A 17,947-nucleotide genomic window follows, 5' to 3' on the forward strand; every position below is an offset into this window, starting at 1 on the left:
ATGAAGGTGTCTGTAGTATTTGAAGAGTTTTCTTATCCTTTCCAACAAATATAGATGAGATCGTTAGGCTTACAGGAAGAAAGCAGTTAGTCATTTGTCACTTAATGATGGGGATATAGCCTAAGAAATGGATCAGGAGGTAATTTTGTTGTGTGAACACCATAGAGTATACTTGCACAAACTAAAACAGCTACATCTAGGTAATACAAAATCACCATTGTGTATGTATGTACACACCTGTGTACACCAATGTGTAATACAGCCCATTTACTTTTATAAAAACTTTTACCATGAAAAAAACATTTTTGTTTTTGTTATAGATTTTCAATCATCAAGATATAATTTGAAAGGTACTGTTGATGATTTTGAAAATGTTCCGTGATTATAAAAGATAAAATGACGAATTATGGAAATAATGAAAGTGATAGTAATCTTTCATTTTCACTTTTAAGTGTACAAGAAAACACCCCTGAAAAGGTAACTGTCTATAGACTACTGGAACAAATGACAATACACTGATTGAGACCTGAATGTTTTATTGTTAAGAAATACCTTTATTTTGGCCCAGTTAACACAAGAGCTTTCAATATGATGAGTTCTTCACTTTTCTTTTACAATAGAGGGATAAATATAGTCACAAAAACAGAAAACAAAAAAGGGGAAGGAAACATGTAAATGTTTGAGAAAAATATGAAGATGAATTCAAATATAAATTCAGGCTTAATTTGCTTTTATATAATGGTTGTTTTGCTTACATAAGCAATATATATAAGAATAAGTCACTTTTAAATCTAGTAAAAAGTGGTAGAAACTTTTGGCAATTTTTGTTCTTAATCATTAGGCAATCCTTCCTTATTAGAAAATATAAGTTCCTCTTATGGCTCTGATTGATAAACACAATTTATTTAATAAATCACCTCACCATAGAGTTCAGTGTTGCAGCTCATTTTAACTGGTAATTCTCTAGTATAAAATGGGATTTATATATATCTTATGATATAAAGTGAATAATCATTGTTAATAACTTTCACTTTTAAAAAAAGAATTTTAAAGAATTCATTTCTATCAAACTTAAGAGAACTCCTTCATAGCACAAAGAAATGCAGTTTAACTCAACTTTTTAACAGGTGAGTTACTGAAAGAAAAAGGCATACTATAAATTAAAATGTATCTTTAACATGTTCCAAACATACTTTTTAAATATAAAGATGTTGGTTCTGGTACATAAGAAAATATTTACAACTTAAAAAAAGCAGATTGTAGAATATACGTGTTCTGTGTATAAAAATAAGTAAAATGTTTTACAGTCCAGACCAAGGGATCTTTTCTAAGCCAGGTTTTATCCATGCAACTCTATTACAATACCATTCGATCAGCGTTACTGGAGCAACATGCATGGAAGAAATCTTACCATAACCTGAGTTAAAGCTCATACTGACTTTTTAAGGCTTGTACATCTTCTAAAGTAAAATGATGATTTGGTGTGTCTGAAAGATCATCAAACAGCTGTTTAATTTGCTCCTTTTGGCCTTTGCTAATTAGTGTCAACATCATCTGAAAAAAAGGTAAAAAGTCAGATTACTATAAATAATTAACATTTTTAAAGTTATAAAAACCCTGAAAGAACTGATATCTATTAATGAACAACACTTTGCCACTTACCTTAAACCTTTCTGCTTTACTCAGATACAGAAGATGCTGATACACCAAGGAGGGATCCTTAGCAACAATATGATTTTTCAGAGACTGAACTAGGAGAAGGAATATATCCCCTTCAAGTTTGTTACTCAACAACACTGGCAAATCTTTTGGTGCAGTGATGGCTAAAAGATGTGCGCAGGCTTCTTCATCTTTCCTCATGTTGACAGCATTTATAACCTGGCCAAATTCATAAGCATTGGTAGGCTTGGAAATCTCAAGTCTCTGGGAGTGTTCTAGGGGCCCACTTCTTCCACCTCCTTTCTCAGAAGCCAGGCAGTCAGCTGAGATGTCCCCTGAGGTTCTTTCAGGCTCCTCATTGCCTTCATTCACCTTCATAAGAAAAAAATTATACCGTGACATTGAATAACAGTCATCCCACATACTCTGCTACCTTGGTTAAAATGGGAAGTGAAAACCACAAGTAGACTGTACTTGAGTTTTAAGGCAAAAGTATGTAATTTGTAATAACTGTAAAATCTATAGTTTCTTTAGGAAGAGAATTTTAGGTTCTAACTATTCAGTTCATAAACACATTTTTCTATATACTACTTTAAAACTATTTTGCATTGAAAAATAACAATTTTATTTTCAGAACTTTCCTTGAATAAAAACATTATACAAAATGAAAACCTGTAACATTTTTTTTTCTATTTTGTGATAAATTTTACATTACTCTTATTTCCTTATATTTAACAGAGAAGTTCACTTATATTTTTCCAATTCTCTTAGAATTTTCATTAAAGAAAAAACCTTCTGGCTTTTCAGTTCTCTTCCTTCTTTAAAGGAGAGGAACTTTTAGCTTCTCTCACCTATTAACCTCTTACTCTTAGGGGAAATATAAGACCATGAATTAGTATTCATGAATGCACAGGAATTCATGGCCTGGCATTCTTCACTGATGGCAAGGCAAAACATCTGAATTATTAGAAATCACAAAGGCAGGTGTGATCCTGGGGAGGTCCATGATCTCTGCTAAGCCAATCTTAGAGTGCTAAAAAAACGATCTGAGACAATCTGGAAAATCTCCATAGGGGTGTGGCTTTTAAGGTCCAGAAACGGAGTCAGTTCTATCAGGATTCTCCAGGTCTAACCTGAAGCAAAGCCTGATGGCCAAGTGCCATGGCTCCAGTATGCCACAGAGTGGAAGCAGTGCAACTCACAGGCCAGAGAGGCTGGCAAAGGAAGGAGGAAATGACGAAATGAACAGGCACACAATACCAGCCACAGACCCACTCTGGGAAGTAACAGTGATGAATTATGACTGCAAAGGGCAAGTTTTATCTTTCTCACTGGCTAAAATTTTCCACTGATCATCAGAATAAGAACAAAATTTTTGTGGAACTCAAATATGATCTTAGTTATGTATAACATCTCCAAAAGAGTACTTTCAAAGATAATAAAAAATGATACCTCTTGAATTTCAATTTTCCTTCTCTCTTTTCCTTTGTTGAATGATGCCGGGTTATCCTTAATATTAAGGAGTCTGGTTACCTCTTCCAATTCCATCTTTGCTTCTACAATATTTGGGTCTAACAGGACAACTTTATTGAGATCAGATAAGCTTTTCTGATAATCCTGAGAGTAGGAAGACAGTAAATAATTTTTATAAATACAAGACAAGGCTTCCACTGGCCTGAGTGACAAAGTAAGCTCATACAGTGTGTACACAGGGAGTCTTGTAAAGCGCCTGTGGGTGAGTCTACAGCTAAAGGATTAACCCATTATACAGCAAACCTCTTCTGCTGAAGAAAGCACAGAATCTGAAGTTAGTAAACCCACGTGTTTTTCTGTATCACTGGTTTTCCCTGTCCTTACACCTGGAAGGCATTCATCTCCTGGATAAGTAAACAAAAGAGTGAACAGTCTCATGTTGGAAGTTCCTAGCAGTGAAACTTAAGAAAAGATCCTAAGCTGGGTAGGGTGACCAGTCCCCACTACTCAGGAGGCTGAGGAAGGAGGATCACCTGGGCTCAGGAGTCTGAGTCAGCCTGAGCAACATATTGAGATAAGCTTCAGTTTTCTCATCTTTAAAATGTAACAAAAACTCTATTCTAATTTTTACAAGGCTGTACCAAGGAATAAATGAATGAATAAAATGGATATTTTATTTATGAATAGTTTATTCAAACCTATAAAGGGATATACAAATGGTAGTTCTGATACTATTGTCTAATAAAACCCTTCAAAACTGTTTACTGTTTGAAATAGGTGTCAACCCTTAACCTAAGAGACAATATATTGTAAAGGTTGAAGGCAAAAAATGAATCTAAAATTACAAGATGTGGCTATTGACTCTGGCAGCAGACACAGATGCCACAAAATCAATCTGCTATGACAGGCCATGTTCTAGAACTTCAAACTTTTAATTAAACCAAATTGTGAGGAGGCAAAGAATCATAATGATGTATGACACATTAATAACAGTTAATAATGTGCTTAATTAATAACAGTTAATAATTATTGTGCTGAAGGCTGAGCCACGGACGAGCTGAGCTTGTGGTTATGAGACATTCCTGAGAGACTAGCTGTAATGCTCAGCCCTACCCCTTCCTTCAGCAACTCACCAAAGCAAGTGACAGGCTGAAAGGGATAACCTTAAAGCCACTCTAATTTGTAATAAAAAAAAAAAAAAAAAGGTAAATCGCTTACAAACTAATATATTACATACTATTGGTAAATTTCCACATACCACTATGTTGCCACAGCACAGATGGAACCCACTAGGAAAAAAACTGTATTTATACCCCAAAAGTGTCCTAGGCGGGAACCATACCTGGAGGGCAAGGGAGTGAAGCAAGATGGCAAGTTCTCATGGTAACAGCCAACTCTTCCCATTCTCAGCATTTTACAAATCTGACTTTATTCTCACGATAGCACTAAAAATATTAACTTCTATTGTTCCTGTTTTAAATATAAGGAAACTTTGGTATAAGGAAATAAGGGATGATCACAACAGCAGTGCCCAGAGGTGGGTGATAAACAGTGTGGAGCTCCAGTGTGAGGTCTGGAAACAGGTGGCTCTGTGAGCTCCAACATGGAAATGGAAGTCCCACATGCAGGAGCTGTGTGATCCTTTTCACTCACTCAAGGAAGTCTGCCTGAAAAGCACTTTGTCTGGTTGGAGGAAAGGCGAGAGAACATGCTTTGGTAAGTGCTAACGCAGGCAGGTGTGCAGAGAGGGCAGGGCAGGAAGGAAGAGGACAGCACCAGGCAAGGAGGCAGCGCAGGGGGTGTCCATCCCCTCCACAAGTGGCCACTCAGCTGGCCCTGTGTGGTATGGAGCTGGGAATACTGCGACGGGACAAAGCTGGGCCATGCCCTCAAGGGAGCTGTCTAATGATGGGGTACAATAAAAGAAGTAAACACATGAATAAATACAATGATTACAGACTGTCATGATAAATTAAGAAAAGCCAGGGCTGTGCCAAACACCAACAAGGGAGGAAGGAGTGTCCTTTTCCTACAGCTGTCAGAGAACAATGCCTGAAGAGAGAGCAGCTATGCAGAATGGTGGGGAGAGCAGAGCTTAAATAAAGTGTGGCATTGGCCAAAAAGAGGACTTTGAAAGTTGCTAACTAACCTCAGCAGACCTTTAAAAAAAAAAAAAAAAAGAGTATAATCATATGTGTTGGTGATAATATTTACTATTAATAGAAATTCTTAAACTATAAAATTGATAATTATTTTATAAGGTATTATTCATTTTGATATTTTTGGACTTGTAGCATCCCTTATTGGCTGTAACCCTGTTTTATTTACCTCTATACTAACATCTACCACATAACTGGCACTTAGAAATAAAAGCAAAATGTTGAGACCTTTTTTGTGTAGAACAACTGTAAATACCTTTCAAAACTGTGTGCGTGCATGCGTGCGCGCGCGCACACACACACACACACACACACACACACCAACTACTAAAGGCAGCTAAAAAAAGATCAAAGAAAGCAGAATGTGCAGCAGGAGGCACAGGGCACCTGGGCTGCTTCCTTGTTACACTTGCCCTGAGCAAACAGATTCAGGTGTGACATCTGACACATTTCATAAGCAATTGTAGCCTGTGAAGATTCTGAAATTAAATTCACTTGGCACACAGCTCAACCTACTGAACAGATAAAGCAAGCTATAAAACATGAAATCAGAACAAGATACCAGTCTCATGATATAGTGGGACAAAATAACTCAATTTTAGGATTTTCTTTCTGCATCATAATAGAATTTCTAAAATTCATTCCGAGGATAAAATTCCAGTTCTTTATTAGGTGTAGCTTCTGATCTTGAGTCAGCTAAACAGGTTCAAAGAGGCTATCAGTATGAGGTGGACCTGATCTAAGAGTTTGGACATATATAAATTCATGAGTCATGGAGATCTATCCTCATTTACCCAAATCCATCAGCTCCAAGAGTTAAGTAAATTTTGAAGGACTCTCTTAATTCATGGTGCCACACACCATCTAGGAAATCTTTACATGAGGTTTACAGAAGAATTTTGCTAACAAAAGTGGAGGGGTCATCAGAGTCACCTGGACACCGACACTGTAAATACAGTGCAGCTGTGTGGCTCCCTCAGAGGGTGACATCTGGTCCTGGCAGGAAGCACAGGCCTGGCTCTACTGCAGCCTGAGTGGATCTGCAGTCTAGAAAGGCCTGATCACTCAGTGCACACAGATGAAACTCATTTGGTATACTAAGCAACAAGACTGCTCCCTCCCAACAAAATCCAGGTATTTCCCTTTCAATGAATCTATTTCTACCTCAAATGAATCTCTCTCTACCCATGCGCAAGCCTGTCCCCACTTCCTGTGCTCCCTTCATTATCACACCGTACCACCAGCCACCCAGAGGCCTGGGAGGCACTCCCTTCTTCCTCCAGATATCTTACTGGTATCTCCCGCCAACTTTACCATCAAACAACCTTGAATTAACTTCTGTTATGGTCTGAATCTGTCCCCCCCAAAATTTGTATGTTAAAGTTCTAAACCACAATGCTGTACAACTAAGTATATTTGGAGACAGGATCCTGAAAGAGGTAACCAAGTTAAATTAGTTAGGGTGGGCCCTATTCCAGTACGACTGGTGCCCTTACAAGAAATGGAAATTTGAAAACACACACACACAGGGAAGGAAGACTGTGAAGATGTAGAGAAGATGGTAATTAACATACCATGGAGACAGGCCTCAGAAGAAACCGAACCTGCATGATCTCAGATCTCCAGAAGTGTGAGAAAACAAATTTCTATTGTTTAAGCCACTCAGTTTGTGGCACTTTATTATAGAAGCTCTGGTAAGTGAATATACCTTCTCTCTTCCCTCTGTATTACCTTCCTCCAGGCATGTGCTTCTCACCTTGGTGGCCTCCCACTTATATTCCTATCCATAAAAGACTCCTCTCTGATCTACCTTGTGTGTTGTCCCCAAATTGGACCTGTCGTGGCAGCATTTACCCCTTAAGGTTGATTCCATCACCTGCGGGATCAAGTCTAGCCTCCTCTTTATGGCCTCTCTTGATCTGACCATCTCTATCCATCCTCACTCCCACCTACACTTGAACTGCAGCTGTATAGCTCATGAACAAGTTCATAAAAAATGTGCATAAGAATGTCATAGCAGTTTTATTCATAAAAGCCCCAAGCAAGAAACAACTGGTGTATGTATAACAAATTGTGATATTCATACAACAGTGATGAAAGAAACAATTCCTGGTAGTCACAAAATAGATGAATCTCAGGTTACACTGACTAAAAGAACCCAAAGAACAGTATACTGTATGGTTATGTAAAAAAAGAAGAAAAGCTATAGAGACAGAAATTAGATGAATGGGAAGGAGAAGAGTGAGAAAGACTGCAAAGGGGCAAAGGAAACTTTCTAATATTTTCTGTGATTTCCTGGTGACAATATTTTCTACATGTAAGAACATTCATTCATCAAGACTTATGTGCAGAAGAATCTGTACAAGGAAAAGTATAATTATACAACACCCTCTTTATTCTCAACTAATGGTGTGGTTTTCTTAGAGAAGAATGCTGTTCTATAATCTCACACTGACCATCAGGCTTAAGGCTCAAGTCACTATCAACTTCACATCTCTGATACATCTCTAGGTCACACATCACTGTGTCCACGGGGTGACTGGTTTTCCATTCAGATGCCTTCCCTCACCCTACCTCAACCCCAATCTTTGCTGAAGGATCAGTGGCACTGCTGTGGCTTTCAATAATTCGATAACATCCCTTTTGGTCTCCTAAAGTAAACCTACTACAACTCCTTAGGAAGGCAGAGGATAATTTTTATTTAAAGTTGGAAGGAATCCATATTATAGTTAGTAGTGAAATCTGAAGCCTATTCTACAGCTTTAGGACTGGTTAATATAGTTCTAGGACTAAACCTCAGATCATCTCATTCCCACTCTGTGATCCTGAGATTTTGGGAGGTTTTTTTGTTTTTCGTAGCAGAAAGTAAACCCAGGGGAGAGCACTTAACCACTGAGTGACATCTCCATCCCTTTTTTATTATTTTTTTTGAGACAGGGTTTCACTAAGTTACTTAGGGCCTTGGTAAGTTGCTGAAGCTGGCCTTCAACTTATGATCCTCCTGCCTCAGCCTCCCAAGTCACTAGGATTACCAGTGTGTGCCACCATGCCATCAGGTGGCATGGTCAACACCAAGCTGATCCTGAGATTATATATGTCCATGGAAACCACCTGGAATGTTCAAAGCAGAAATTTACATATGAAAACACAGACGTCCTCACCTTGAGTCCTTTATGAGCCAGCGCCCGTCTATAATACGCCTTCACATTGTCACCGTCTATCTGAAGCGCCTGATCACAGTCCTGCTTTGCCTCTTCAAACTGGCATAACTTCAGGTAACACAGAGCTCTGTTGTAACACAAGGGAACACAGTATTAGCAAAGGAAAAATAGCATCTGTAAACTAAGACAGCTAGTAAAAAATCAGAGAACAGTTCAGTAAGTCTATTTTGTACACCAAAGATATTTCAACTGAAAATGAACGCATGACTCCAAGCTGTGGCACTCTCTTGCAGTGCATGAAATTACAGCGCTGGTGATACAAGAAGGATGCAGTCTGGTGCAGAGAGAGTTAAACTGAGCAAACACAATAAAGTCTGTACAGGTGTTCTGGAAGCTCACAGCTGAGAATCCCATCAGATCATGTAGGGCAGAGTCAAGAGACAGAGCAGTGGGGACTTCCTGGAAGAAGTGACATTTATAGTCACTTATGAAGTGAGAATGATCCAAGTCACTAGGTTGAGAGAGTTAAGGGCAAGGTAGGGGTCAGTAGAGGCTAAAGGCACGGAATGTGTCCACACCTGTGCTGGGAGAGAGCATGATGCTCCTGATGAATTAAGAAAAACACCACATGGCTGCAGTGTAGGTCAGAGCCAGGAGGACAGGCAGGCCAGATTAAGGTCCTTACAAATCAGGGCAAGGAGGCTGAGCTATATTCTGAGCCTAACAGAGGTCTGCTGAAGGATTTTAATAGGGGCTGACGGTTTACAGGTTTTAGGAAGATCACCATAGCTACTTGAGTATAGACAAGAGAACTTGGGAGAACAAGACAAGAGGGAACAAGAACTTGCAGGGACACTATGGAGGGTGTCACAGAGATGAAAGAAGGTCAGAAAGGTCATGCTAAAGGGGGATGTAGAGAGTAGGACCACTGAGCTTGCTGTCGTCTGAAACAAGGAGGTCAGGAGTAATGAGCAGCCCTGATGCAGAAGGGAGCGGGTATTTGGGTCTGGCATTCAAAAGACACATCTGCAAAGTGTTAAATGGAGCTGGCTCACAGAGGGGATGAGATGGCCCTGGGAGTTAGTTGAGTGGAAAAGGGATCAAGAACTCCTGAACTCTGAGATACCACAATAAGAAAAGCCTGCAGAGGGAGAAGAGAAGCTGTCTACCACTGCAGCCAAGGGAAGAAGGGCCTCACTAAGAACTGAGCAGCCAGTGATAACCAGTCCTCCATAATATGGACAGAAAGGCATAGAATTTAGTGATAAAGTTTTGATAAAGAGCTTGTCACCAGAGGAAAACATTCAAAAACATGGTGATGGGCCAGGTCAAGAATTCATCTGAAATAGCCAGGGAAAGGTCTGCAACTGTCCTCTCCTACTCTATCACCAGATTCTACCTTTCCCTGTAAATCTCAAATCACCACATATTAGCGGGATATTCTCTACTATATGTGGCACCCAAGCAGCATTCTAGACATCTTCCTGTTCCTACTATACACTATAAAAGATGCTGGTTCTTTCCCTCAGAACTGCAGAAGAAAAAGTGCACTGCTGCATAAGACACTATTTTGAAAAGTCATTGGTTCCCATTCCTCCCACACTGGACAATGCCCAACTCAGATAGCTGCAGAGGCCAGGAAGTGCCAAATCAGAACAGCACCAGCCCAAGCAGCAACTGTAGCTCAAGGGGACCTGGTGACAAAGACATCAGATCTGTCACTCCCACACCTCACATTCCCAATTCCTTTGCAATCCCTATGTTCCCATCTCTTTCAGAAACACTAAGGACAATTTGTCATGTAAATTCCTAGAACCATGGCCCAAAACATCGGCAACTAATTAACTTATTATAAATTAATTGCACTAATTAACAGAATACCTTTTTAAATTATTACTTTTTAAAATAATCAAAAGTATTAACACAGTAAGTATATGAAGTTACAAGAGCTTGCCTGTTTGTATATATGGTACACTCCTTGTCATTAATCTTCAAGCATTCACTGTATTTACTAATAGCATCTTTATAGTTTTTGTCCTTTACATATTCATTTCCTTCTTCCTTAAGAGCTTTAAACATTTTTTCTTCTATGGCTTCTATGGGACAAAAAAAAAAAAGAAAAGAAAAAAAAGAAATGTTCATATAAGTACCTCTACAAAATCCTAAGTATAGCTATAGGTAAATCTAATATTGCTAATTAATTTGATCACATATGACACAGAGCTAGCCTAAATGGAACAAAACTATGTACAAACTAAAAAGATAATCTGGTTACAAGTAAAAATATTTATGTAATTATAAAACTATTATTTTCCAATTACAAAATACAGTGAGTATGGGGGCACACAACTGTAATCCTAGGGACTTGGGAGGTTGAGGATGGGGGATCACAAGTTCAAGGTCAGCCTCAGTAACTTAGCAAGACCCAAAGGAACTTAGCAAAACCTTGTCTCAAAATTAAAAAAATAAAAAAATAAGGCTGGGGATGTGGTTCAGTGGTAAAGCACCATGGGTGTAAAACCCAGCACCATCCCCTGAAAAAAAATTACAAAACAAAATACAAGTAATTTCACATGCTATCCATACTGGCATGATTTCTTTTCTCTGTTGGGTTTATTGAAACCTTAACAAGCCAGAACTACCTGACAGGTAGTCCATACAAAGACAAGAGTTAGACTCTCAAATATAGCTGCTCATCTGAACTGGCAAGATCCAATGAAAATTTCTGTCACCTCAATTTATGCAGCCTTGTACGGCACTTTCACAACAGTACAGGGCACCTTAAACATTTCATTAAGCTGTAAGAATGGCAGAATCCGTCTATGAAATGGGGATACAAATACCTTCAGTGTTTGGCTCAGTAACCATTTTCATGAATAATGGCAAAAAAACCTCTTAAACCATGAAGTGGACATCTAACCAGCACTACGAATTTCCTGTTAAATATTTATGCTGTATTACTTTAAACACATCAATCTTATTACTTTATCCCTGTCACATACGTGGTCTACGAGATAGCTTACTTCGTCTCAATAATGCTAACTTAATGTTTATTAAGAGGATACTATAGGATTACACACTCAGCACATGTCAAGTATTTTATATACATATCTTCATTTCTTCTTGAGAAACCATCTCATGATATATTCATATTTCCCCCTTTCCTATACACTTGGACACAGGAGGGGTAAAGCAACTTCTTAAGACCATGTGGTTAAAAAGCAGAACAGGGTCTTAAAACCAGGTCTGATGCCAGAGTTCAGTCTCTTCTCTCTCATGAACATGGTTCAGAGGAAATGAATACAGGTTTCCCCACCTGTGATGCTCAGTGAGTGATGGCTCCTGGGATCTCCCCCTTGGTCTGGGGTCATCTGTGTGGCAGGATGCCAAGCTCGCAGGGGCTCAGAAGTGGGCACAGCAGGAATGGGTGACAGCTTTTCCCGCCAATTTGGTCCATCGAGTTCCATTAAAATTCTTGTAATTCTAAAGAGAAAATGAGTGCTCTTTACTTACCATGCATTTTGAATTTTACATTACTGAAGTCAGACATAGTAAGACAGACAAATGCTATGTCTAAGTGCATGTATTTCCTTGTAGAAAACATACAACTTGAGTTATTTTCTTTCCACATAAAATGAATGTTTTTCAAGAGAACTTTTACAAATTGCCATTAATGATATAAATTCAGGCCACTTCTTTTTCTCCTCCCCACCCCTCTTTTTTTTTTTTTTTTTTTTTTTTTGTTGGATTCAGGGTTTTTATGTTGCCCATTCTAGCCTCAACCTTGATATTTTCCTGTCTTGGTCTCCTGGGTAGCTGGGATGTAGGCATGCACCACTGTGCCCAGGTAGACCATTTTCTAATCAAAAGAAAAAAAGGAAGGCATTTTTAATTTGTTTTAAAATTTTTAATATGTGCACAATTAAATTTTAATTTTTGAAACGTGAAATATAAAACCAAAATTTAGGAGACCTAAAAGAAATATTTCCCCATAATATTTAATGCAAGTACTAAAATGAAAATGTATTGCTCAAGAATAATCAGAAGTACTTTAGAATTTCTTTGAAAAAACTGCACTGCGGTGGTTGAAGACAGGTATTCGAGACTGGTACTAAAACTGATTAGGGCTAGCTGTCATGTGGAACACTGCTTCTTAAAACATAAGGTTAAGACAGTCTTACCTTGTATTTTTCACTTCCAAAATTATCCACATATTTTCTTTTCACATGAATAAAGATGAAAAAACAGGATAATGCAGTCTACCGTAAGGGCCCTTACACAAACAACACTTCTAATGACCATTGTAAGATTCAGGTTAGCATCCTCAAGTATTAGTTTCTCATTATTTTAAACTAACCAAATGTCACACGGATTTAAAAATAATACTGAATTATGTCTTTGGGATGAATATGGTTTCAAAAAGACACTTCCCAAGACGGAGAAGGTTTACTGGTAATTAACTAATAGAATGCACTGAAGTTAGCAGCTAAGTCTACAGTCTCAAATACATTTTCTTTTTTTTTTTTAAGTTTTGATGGATCTTTATTTTTTTATTTACATGCAGTGCTGAGAATGGAACCTAGTGCCTCACACAAGTTAGGCAAGCGCTCTTCCACTGAGCTACAACGCCAGGCCCTCAGATACTTTTTGTGTTAGAAATCAGTATATTATATATGTAGACAATTGTAATACATATACTTTTCCGACAGTTTCTAAACTGAAATTTCAATAGCAATCTTTGGTTATGATAATGAAGTCTCACTGAGTGTAAAAATCTAAATTTGAAAATCAATGTATAACCACCCACAACTGCAGAGGAAAAAAGCAGCTTTGAAAAAAGAATTTTTAAGCAAAACTTATATTACCAGTAGAGAGGAAGGAAGAGGCAGCTGAAAAGAGATGATGTGTTGCCAGGGAGTGAATAAGTATATGCAGGGAAATCTAACATAGTAAGATTCCTAGAGAGGAAGAGAGGAATATGGTTAATGGAAGAAAGAAACAAAATAAGCAAAAATGTTTAAATTAAAAAAAAAAAAAACAAGTTGCTGGTGCTTACTTTTCCATGATGAACTGAAATAGATGGAAAAGCAAGCATAAATAAGGGATTCACAAAAAAGAAATAATGAAATTTTAAAGTTGATATTTTATATTAAAAATATATAGCAAAACCAGAGAAAGCCTCCTCATCTTTCTTATAAGAGTATCCCAACAAGAACCCATCAATTAAAAAATAACTTGTCTTAAAAGTCACTTGATATGAAAGAACCTTAAGCACATACAAAATATAATACAAACCTCAAAAAGTTAAATGTAGCCATATGAACCTGCAATTCTGCTCATATGTACCAAAAGGAACTGAAAACAGGTGTGCAAACAGAAACTTATCCAAAAATGTTCACAGCAGCACTATTCACAATAGCTAAAAGGTAGAAACAACTGACATGTCCATTAAATGGTGAATGGATAAACAATATATGATACACGTATGGAGTATCATTCAGTCATAAAAAGAAATGAAGTAGAGATACATGCTACACCATAGATGAACTTTGAAAAAATTACACTAAATGAAAGAAGTCAAACACAAAGTCACACAGTCTATGATTCTATTTATCCAGAACAGATGACGACAGCAAATTGGTGATTGGCATGGGTTGGGAAAGGGAGAATGGGAAGTAACTGCTTAATGGCTACCAGTTTCCTTTTGGGGTGATGAAAATATGTCAAAACTAGAAGGAACTAATGTTTGCACAACACTGTGAGTGTACTAAATGCCACTGGACTACACACTTTTATGGTAGGTAGTTAATTTCATGCTATGAGTTTTATATCAATTTTTAAATTAAAAATGTAAAATGCAGAAAGTTGAAAAATTAGAGTAATCATGGTCTCTCAGACACAATTTCTCCCTTCAAACCATTCAGCCTTATCACTAGTTTTCCTGAAATATCTTTTTATCAGGCTCCTTGTCATAAATCAGAGGGATCATCCCACTTGATATTTCAGGAGAACTGTGAGAAGATCTTCCTTTCTCAACCAGAAAACTGCCAGGCAAAGAATGGGGACAACTAAAAGCAGAGCCCCAAAGCACAAGAGTATACTGAACTTTCCCTGTTGGAGAACACACTCATTCCATGCATTCCTGTTGAGGAGAGCCACTACTGTTTGTGATATTGCATCTATAAAGATGGAAACACTCTGATTCCTGACCTCAGAAAGACAGGAAAAGAATTTTACAAAAAGACACAAAGAATATAAAAACAATATGGGTGGGTAATGAGAGTAGGCCAGTATTATGGGGCACTGAGAAAGAAAAGCTAAGTAATATGTACGGGTCAAGGGGGTTGAGGTGGGGGTATTGGTGGGTCGGAGAAAGGCATTTCCTAGAATAAGGAAGAAAGTCCTCTCCTAAAGAGTGTCATGGATCTTACCTGAGCAAATGAGGACAGGGCCTTCAGGCACATAGGGGATGGCAGATGACAGACAGTAAGGTGGCTGGGCATTACCAGGTAAGACTGCCTAACAGCTCACAATCAAGGAGGCTGCCACTGCCTGAGGTTGGGTCTCTTCCCACTCTGCCACAAACAACCAATACAGGCTGAAATTCCTTACTCTAAGTGCTTGATACCACAGTGTTTCAGATTTTAGATTTTCTTTCCAGATTTTGGAATATTTCCATACATAGAGGTGATATTTGGAGGATAGGGCTCAAGTGTAAACATGAAATACATTTATGTTTTATTTATTTATTTATTTATTTATTTATTTATTTATTTATTTTTGCGGTGCTGGGGATTGAACCCAGGGCCTTGTGCTTGCAAGGCAAGCATTCTACCAACTGAGCTATATCCCCAGTCCCCATTTATGTTTTATAGCCACCTTATACACATAGCCTGATGGTAATCTTATACAATATTTTTGGTATATCTGCATTTGACTATGATGGTCACGTAAGGAATTTTCCACTCATGGTGTTGTAGGTGGCTCAGAAAGTTTTAGATTTTTGGAGCACTTCGGATTTCAAATTTCCAGTTAGGGATGCTCAATCTATGTATACCCCCCTTTTCTTTTAGTCAAGCTGGGATCAGGTAAGTTTCATGTGACCTGAGCTAAGGCCATGTGGGAAGGCAGGGCATGACTTTAAAAATGAATTAACATAAAACATGCCATTTTCATTTTCTAAGTTTGCTCAAGGTTTTCTGGTATTACATGAGCCCCTTTCAAAGACAGTCTCAAATGTTCTCTGCAACAACTATGGCCTGCACCCAGATCTTAGTGTCTAACAAATGTCCCACATGGGCATAATTTGTCTTGTGGTAAATGTTCACCATAACTATATTCTAGTTTATTGAAAGATAGAGACCAAATCATTTCTTCCCCACTTTGCCTTTTTGCAGGGAGTGGGGCCTGGTACAATAGACCAGCACAGGGTACAGGTGAGCACATAAATTTTCAAGAAATTATATTTTGGACAAATGGGATCAGAAAGTAAAATATACCAGAAATGTCATCCAGCTCATAATTTCCAAATTTCAGCTGAAAGCAATTATCAAGTCTGGAGATTTTCTTGCATGTTCCTAAGGCAGGGGACAGATGCTGGATAGGGAATCAGAGCTTTTTTTTTTTTTTTTTTTTTTTTTTTTTTTAAGTTGTAGATGGACACAATGCCTTAATTTTATTTTATTTATTTTTATATATTTTTTTAGTTGTAGATGGACAGAATGCTTTTATTTGTTTATTTTTATATGGTGCTAAGGCTCAAACTCAGTGCCTCACACATGCTAAGCAAGTGCTCTGCCACTGAGCTACAGCCCCAGTCCAATACCTTAATTTTATTTATTTATTTTTATGTGGTATTGAGGATTGAAACCAGTGACCTACATGTGCTAGGCAAGTGCTCTACCACTGAGCTACAGCCCCAGACCTAGAATCAGAGCTTTGAGCATGCGTGTGACCACTGAGTCCCAACAGCAGCCTGAGCCTGGAAACTCTTACCTTCCCATTCTTACTCAGGGAGTAAGATGATCATAATGTAAATTTCATCCAAACTCAGCTACTTCACCATTACAAAATAATACTCTTCCTAATTTACAAGGACATGCAACAAGTATCTAGCCAGGTGGTAAAGATGCCCAACTTCCTGAGCAGAAACACCCCACACAGATGCCTCTGCCAACAGACCTGATGCCAATGAACACCCTGAAACCCTGTGAGAAGATGCATCTCTGGAGTTTGTCCAATAGTTACTATTGATTTATGACATTAATGAAAACACCTTCCTAATATCACAGGTTATTTAAGCAGCACACTGAATTATTATTACACCTTGTATTAGTTTAAAAAATTCGCAAACAATAATGAATGGATGAAACAAATATAAAGGTCCAAGAGGATTGATCACTCAACATATATGAAGGGACAGTTAGAAATTAAGTTACAGAGAAAGACAGAGGCATGTGATTTAAGGAACTAGAAGAAGGCAATCATTCACATAAAGTAAATAACTGAGAACATGTCTGCACTTTGACATCATTCTTGAAGGAGAGGAAGAGGAAGAAAATCAATTCCATTAGAAAACAAATAGACTTTAGCTAGCTGCCTCAGATCAGATTACCTGTTAATACTGTCATTTGCTAGCTGGATTCCACAGTCTATTTGCAACACTGTTTTATAATCCACATAAGCTTTCCCATACTGTTCTAAAGTTTCATAGGCCATTGCTCTTCGCAAAAGAGGTTTCATTGAGAATGGATGAAGTTCCAGGGCCCTAAAGAAGACAAAAATATTACATATCATTGATCTTGGAAGCCACCCTTTAATTTACAGTATCAGACTCAAATATGTACATATCTAATATTTCATTTTGTAGACTTGGCAATATACAAGAAAAGCAAAACCAAAGTAGCACAGCAATCAGATTTGTAGTTACTTTCTTTGAAGCCAGTACCAAAGCACTCTAGCATGCGCTCGTTCCAGTCTGAGGCTGAGCTCCCTGCAGCAGGCCTCAGCCTCCCCAGTGCCCTATCAGAGCCAAGCATGGCCCTGCACAGAGCAGGAGATTCATGTTACTGACAGATTAAAATAAATTAAGTGCAACTATGTATTTAATAAAGCACCTTAGTCTGAAATCACAAAAACTTGCATAGTATTTTGAAAATCAGAGCTCTAAAATTTTCTATAGTTCAATAAGATTTACTTGCTACAAAAAGGTGTCAAAAATAGACTAAGGCAATCAAGGAACTAAAAGTGATCTTTTGTAAGTCATGAATTTTCACCTTGTACTTTTGAGTTTATGAAGTACTTCTAATATCACTAAAGATGTATTTCAAGGTTGTGTTCATTGGTTTTGTTAAAAGTAACTGTTTTAAAGCTACTTCAGTACTTAATGTACTTTATTGTACTCTGAAATAAAATACGAAAGGCTGTACACTGCTGAGGGCAAAACTAGGAGAACAGAGACTGAAAATGTGTCCCTCTCACAACCACCTGACTATA

General features: G+C 37.9%; 1 protein-coding gene across 7 annotated transcripts in view; it reads right to left on the reverse strand.

Moving 5' to 3' along the window:
• Window positions 1-519: 519 nt before the first annotated feature.
• Window positions 520-17,947, reverse strand: part of Spag1 (sperm associated antigen 1) — a 65,204-nt gene continuing 47,776 nt past the window's right edge. For all 7 annotated transcript variants that reach the window (XM_047546890.1, XM_047546909.1, XM_047546899.1 and 4 more), the window contains 7 exons: window positions 17,067-17,219; window positions 11,769-11,935; window positions 10,407-10,548; window positions 8,453-8,579; window positions 3,112-3,276; window positions 1,663-2,031; window positions 520-1,554 (listed from right to left, as the gene is read on the reverse strand). In XM_047546890.1, the coding sequence (XP_047402846.1) occupies window positions 1,423-1,554; window positions 1,663-2,031; window positions 3,112-3,276; window positions 8,453-8,579; window positions 10,407-10,548; window positions 11,769-11,935; window positions 17,067-17,219 (1,255 nt within the window). In that variant the 3' untranslated portion in view covers window positions 520-1,422. The remainder of the gene's footprint in view (window positions 1,555-1,662; window positions 2,032-3,111; window positions 3,277-8,452; window positions 8,580-10,406; window positions 10,549-11,768; window positions 11,936-17,066; window positions 17,220-17,947) is intronic.

This window comes from Sciurus carolinensis, chromosome 1 (genome assembly GCF_902686445.1).
Source record: "Sciurus carolinensis chromosome 1, mSciCar1.2, whole genome shotgun sequence".
Classification (NCBI taxonomy): Eukaryota; Metazoa; Chordata; class Mammalia; order Rodentia; family Sciuridae; genus Sciurus; species Sciurus carolinensis.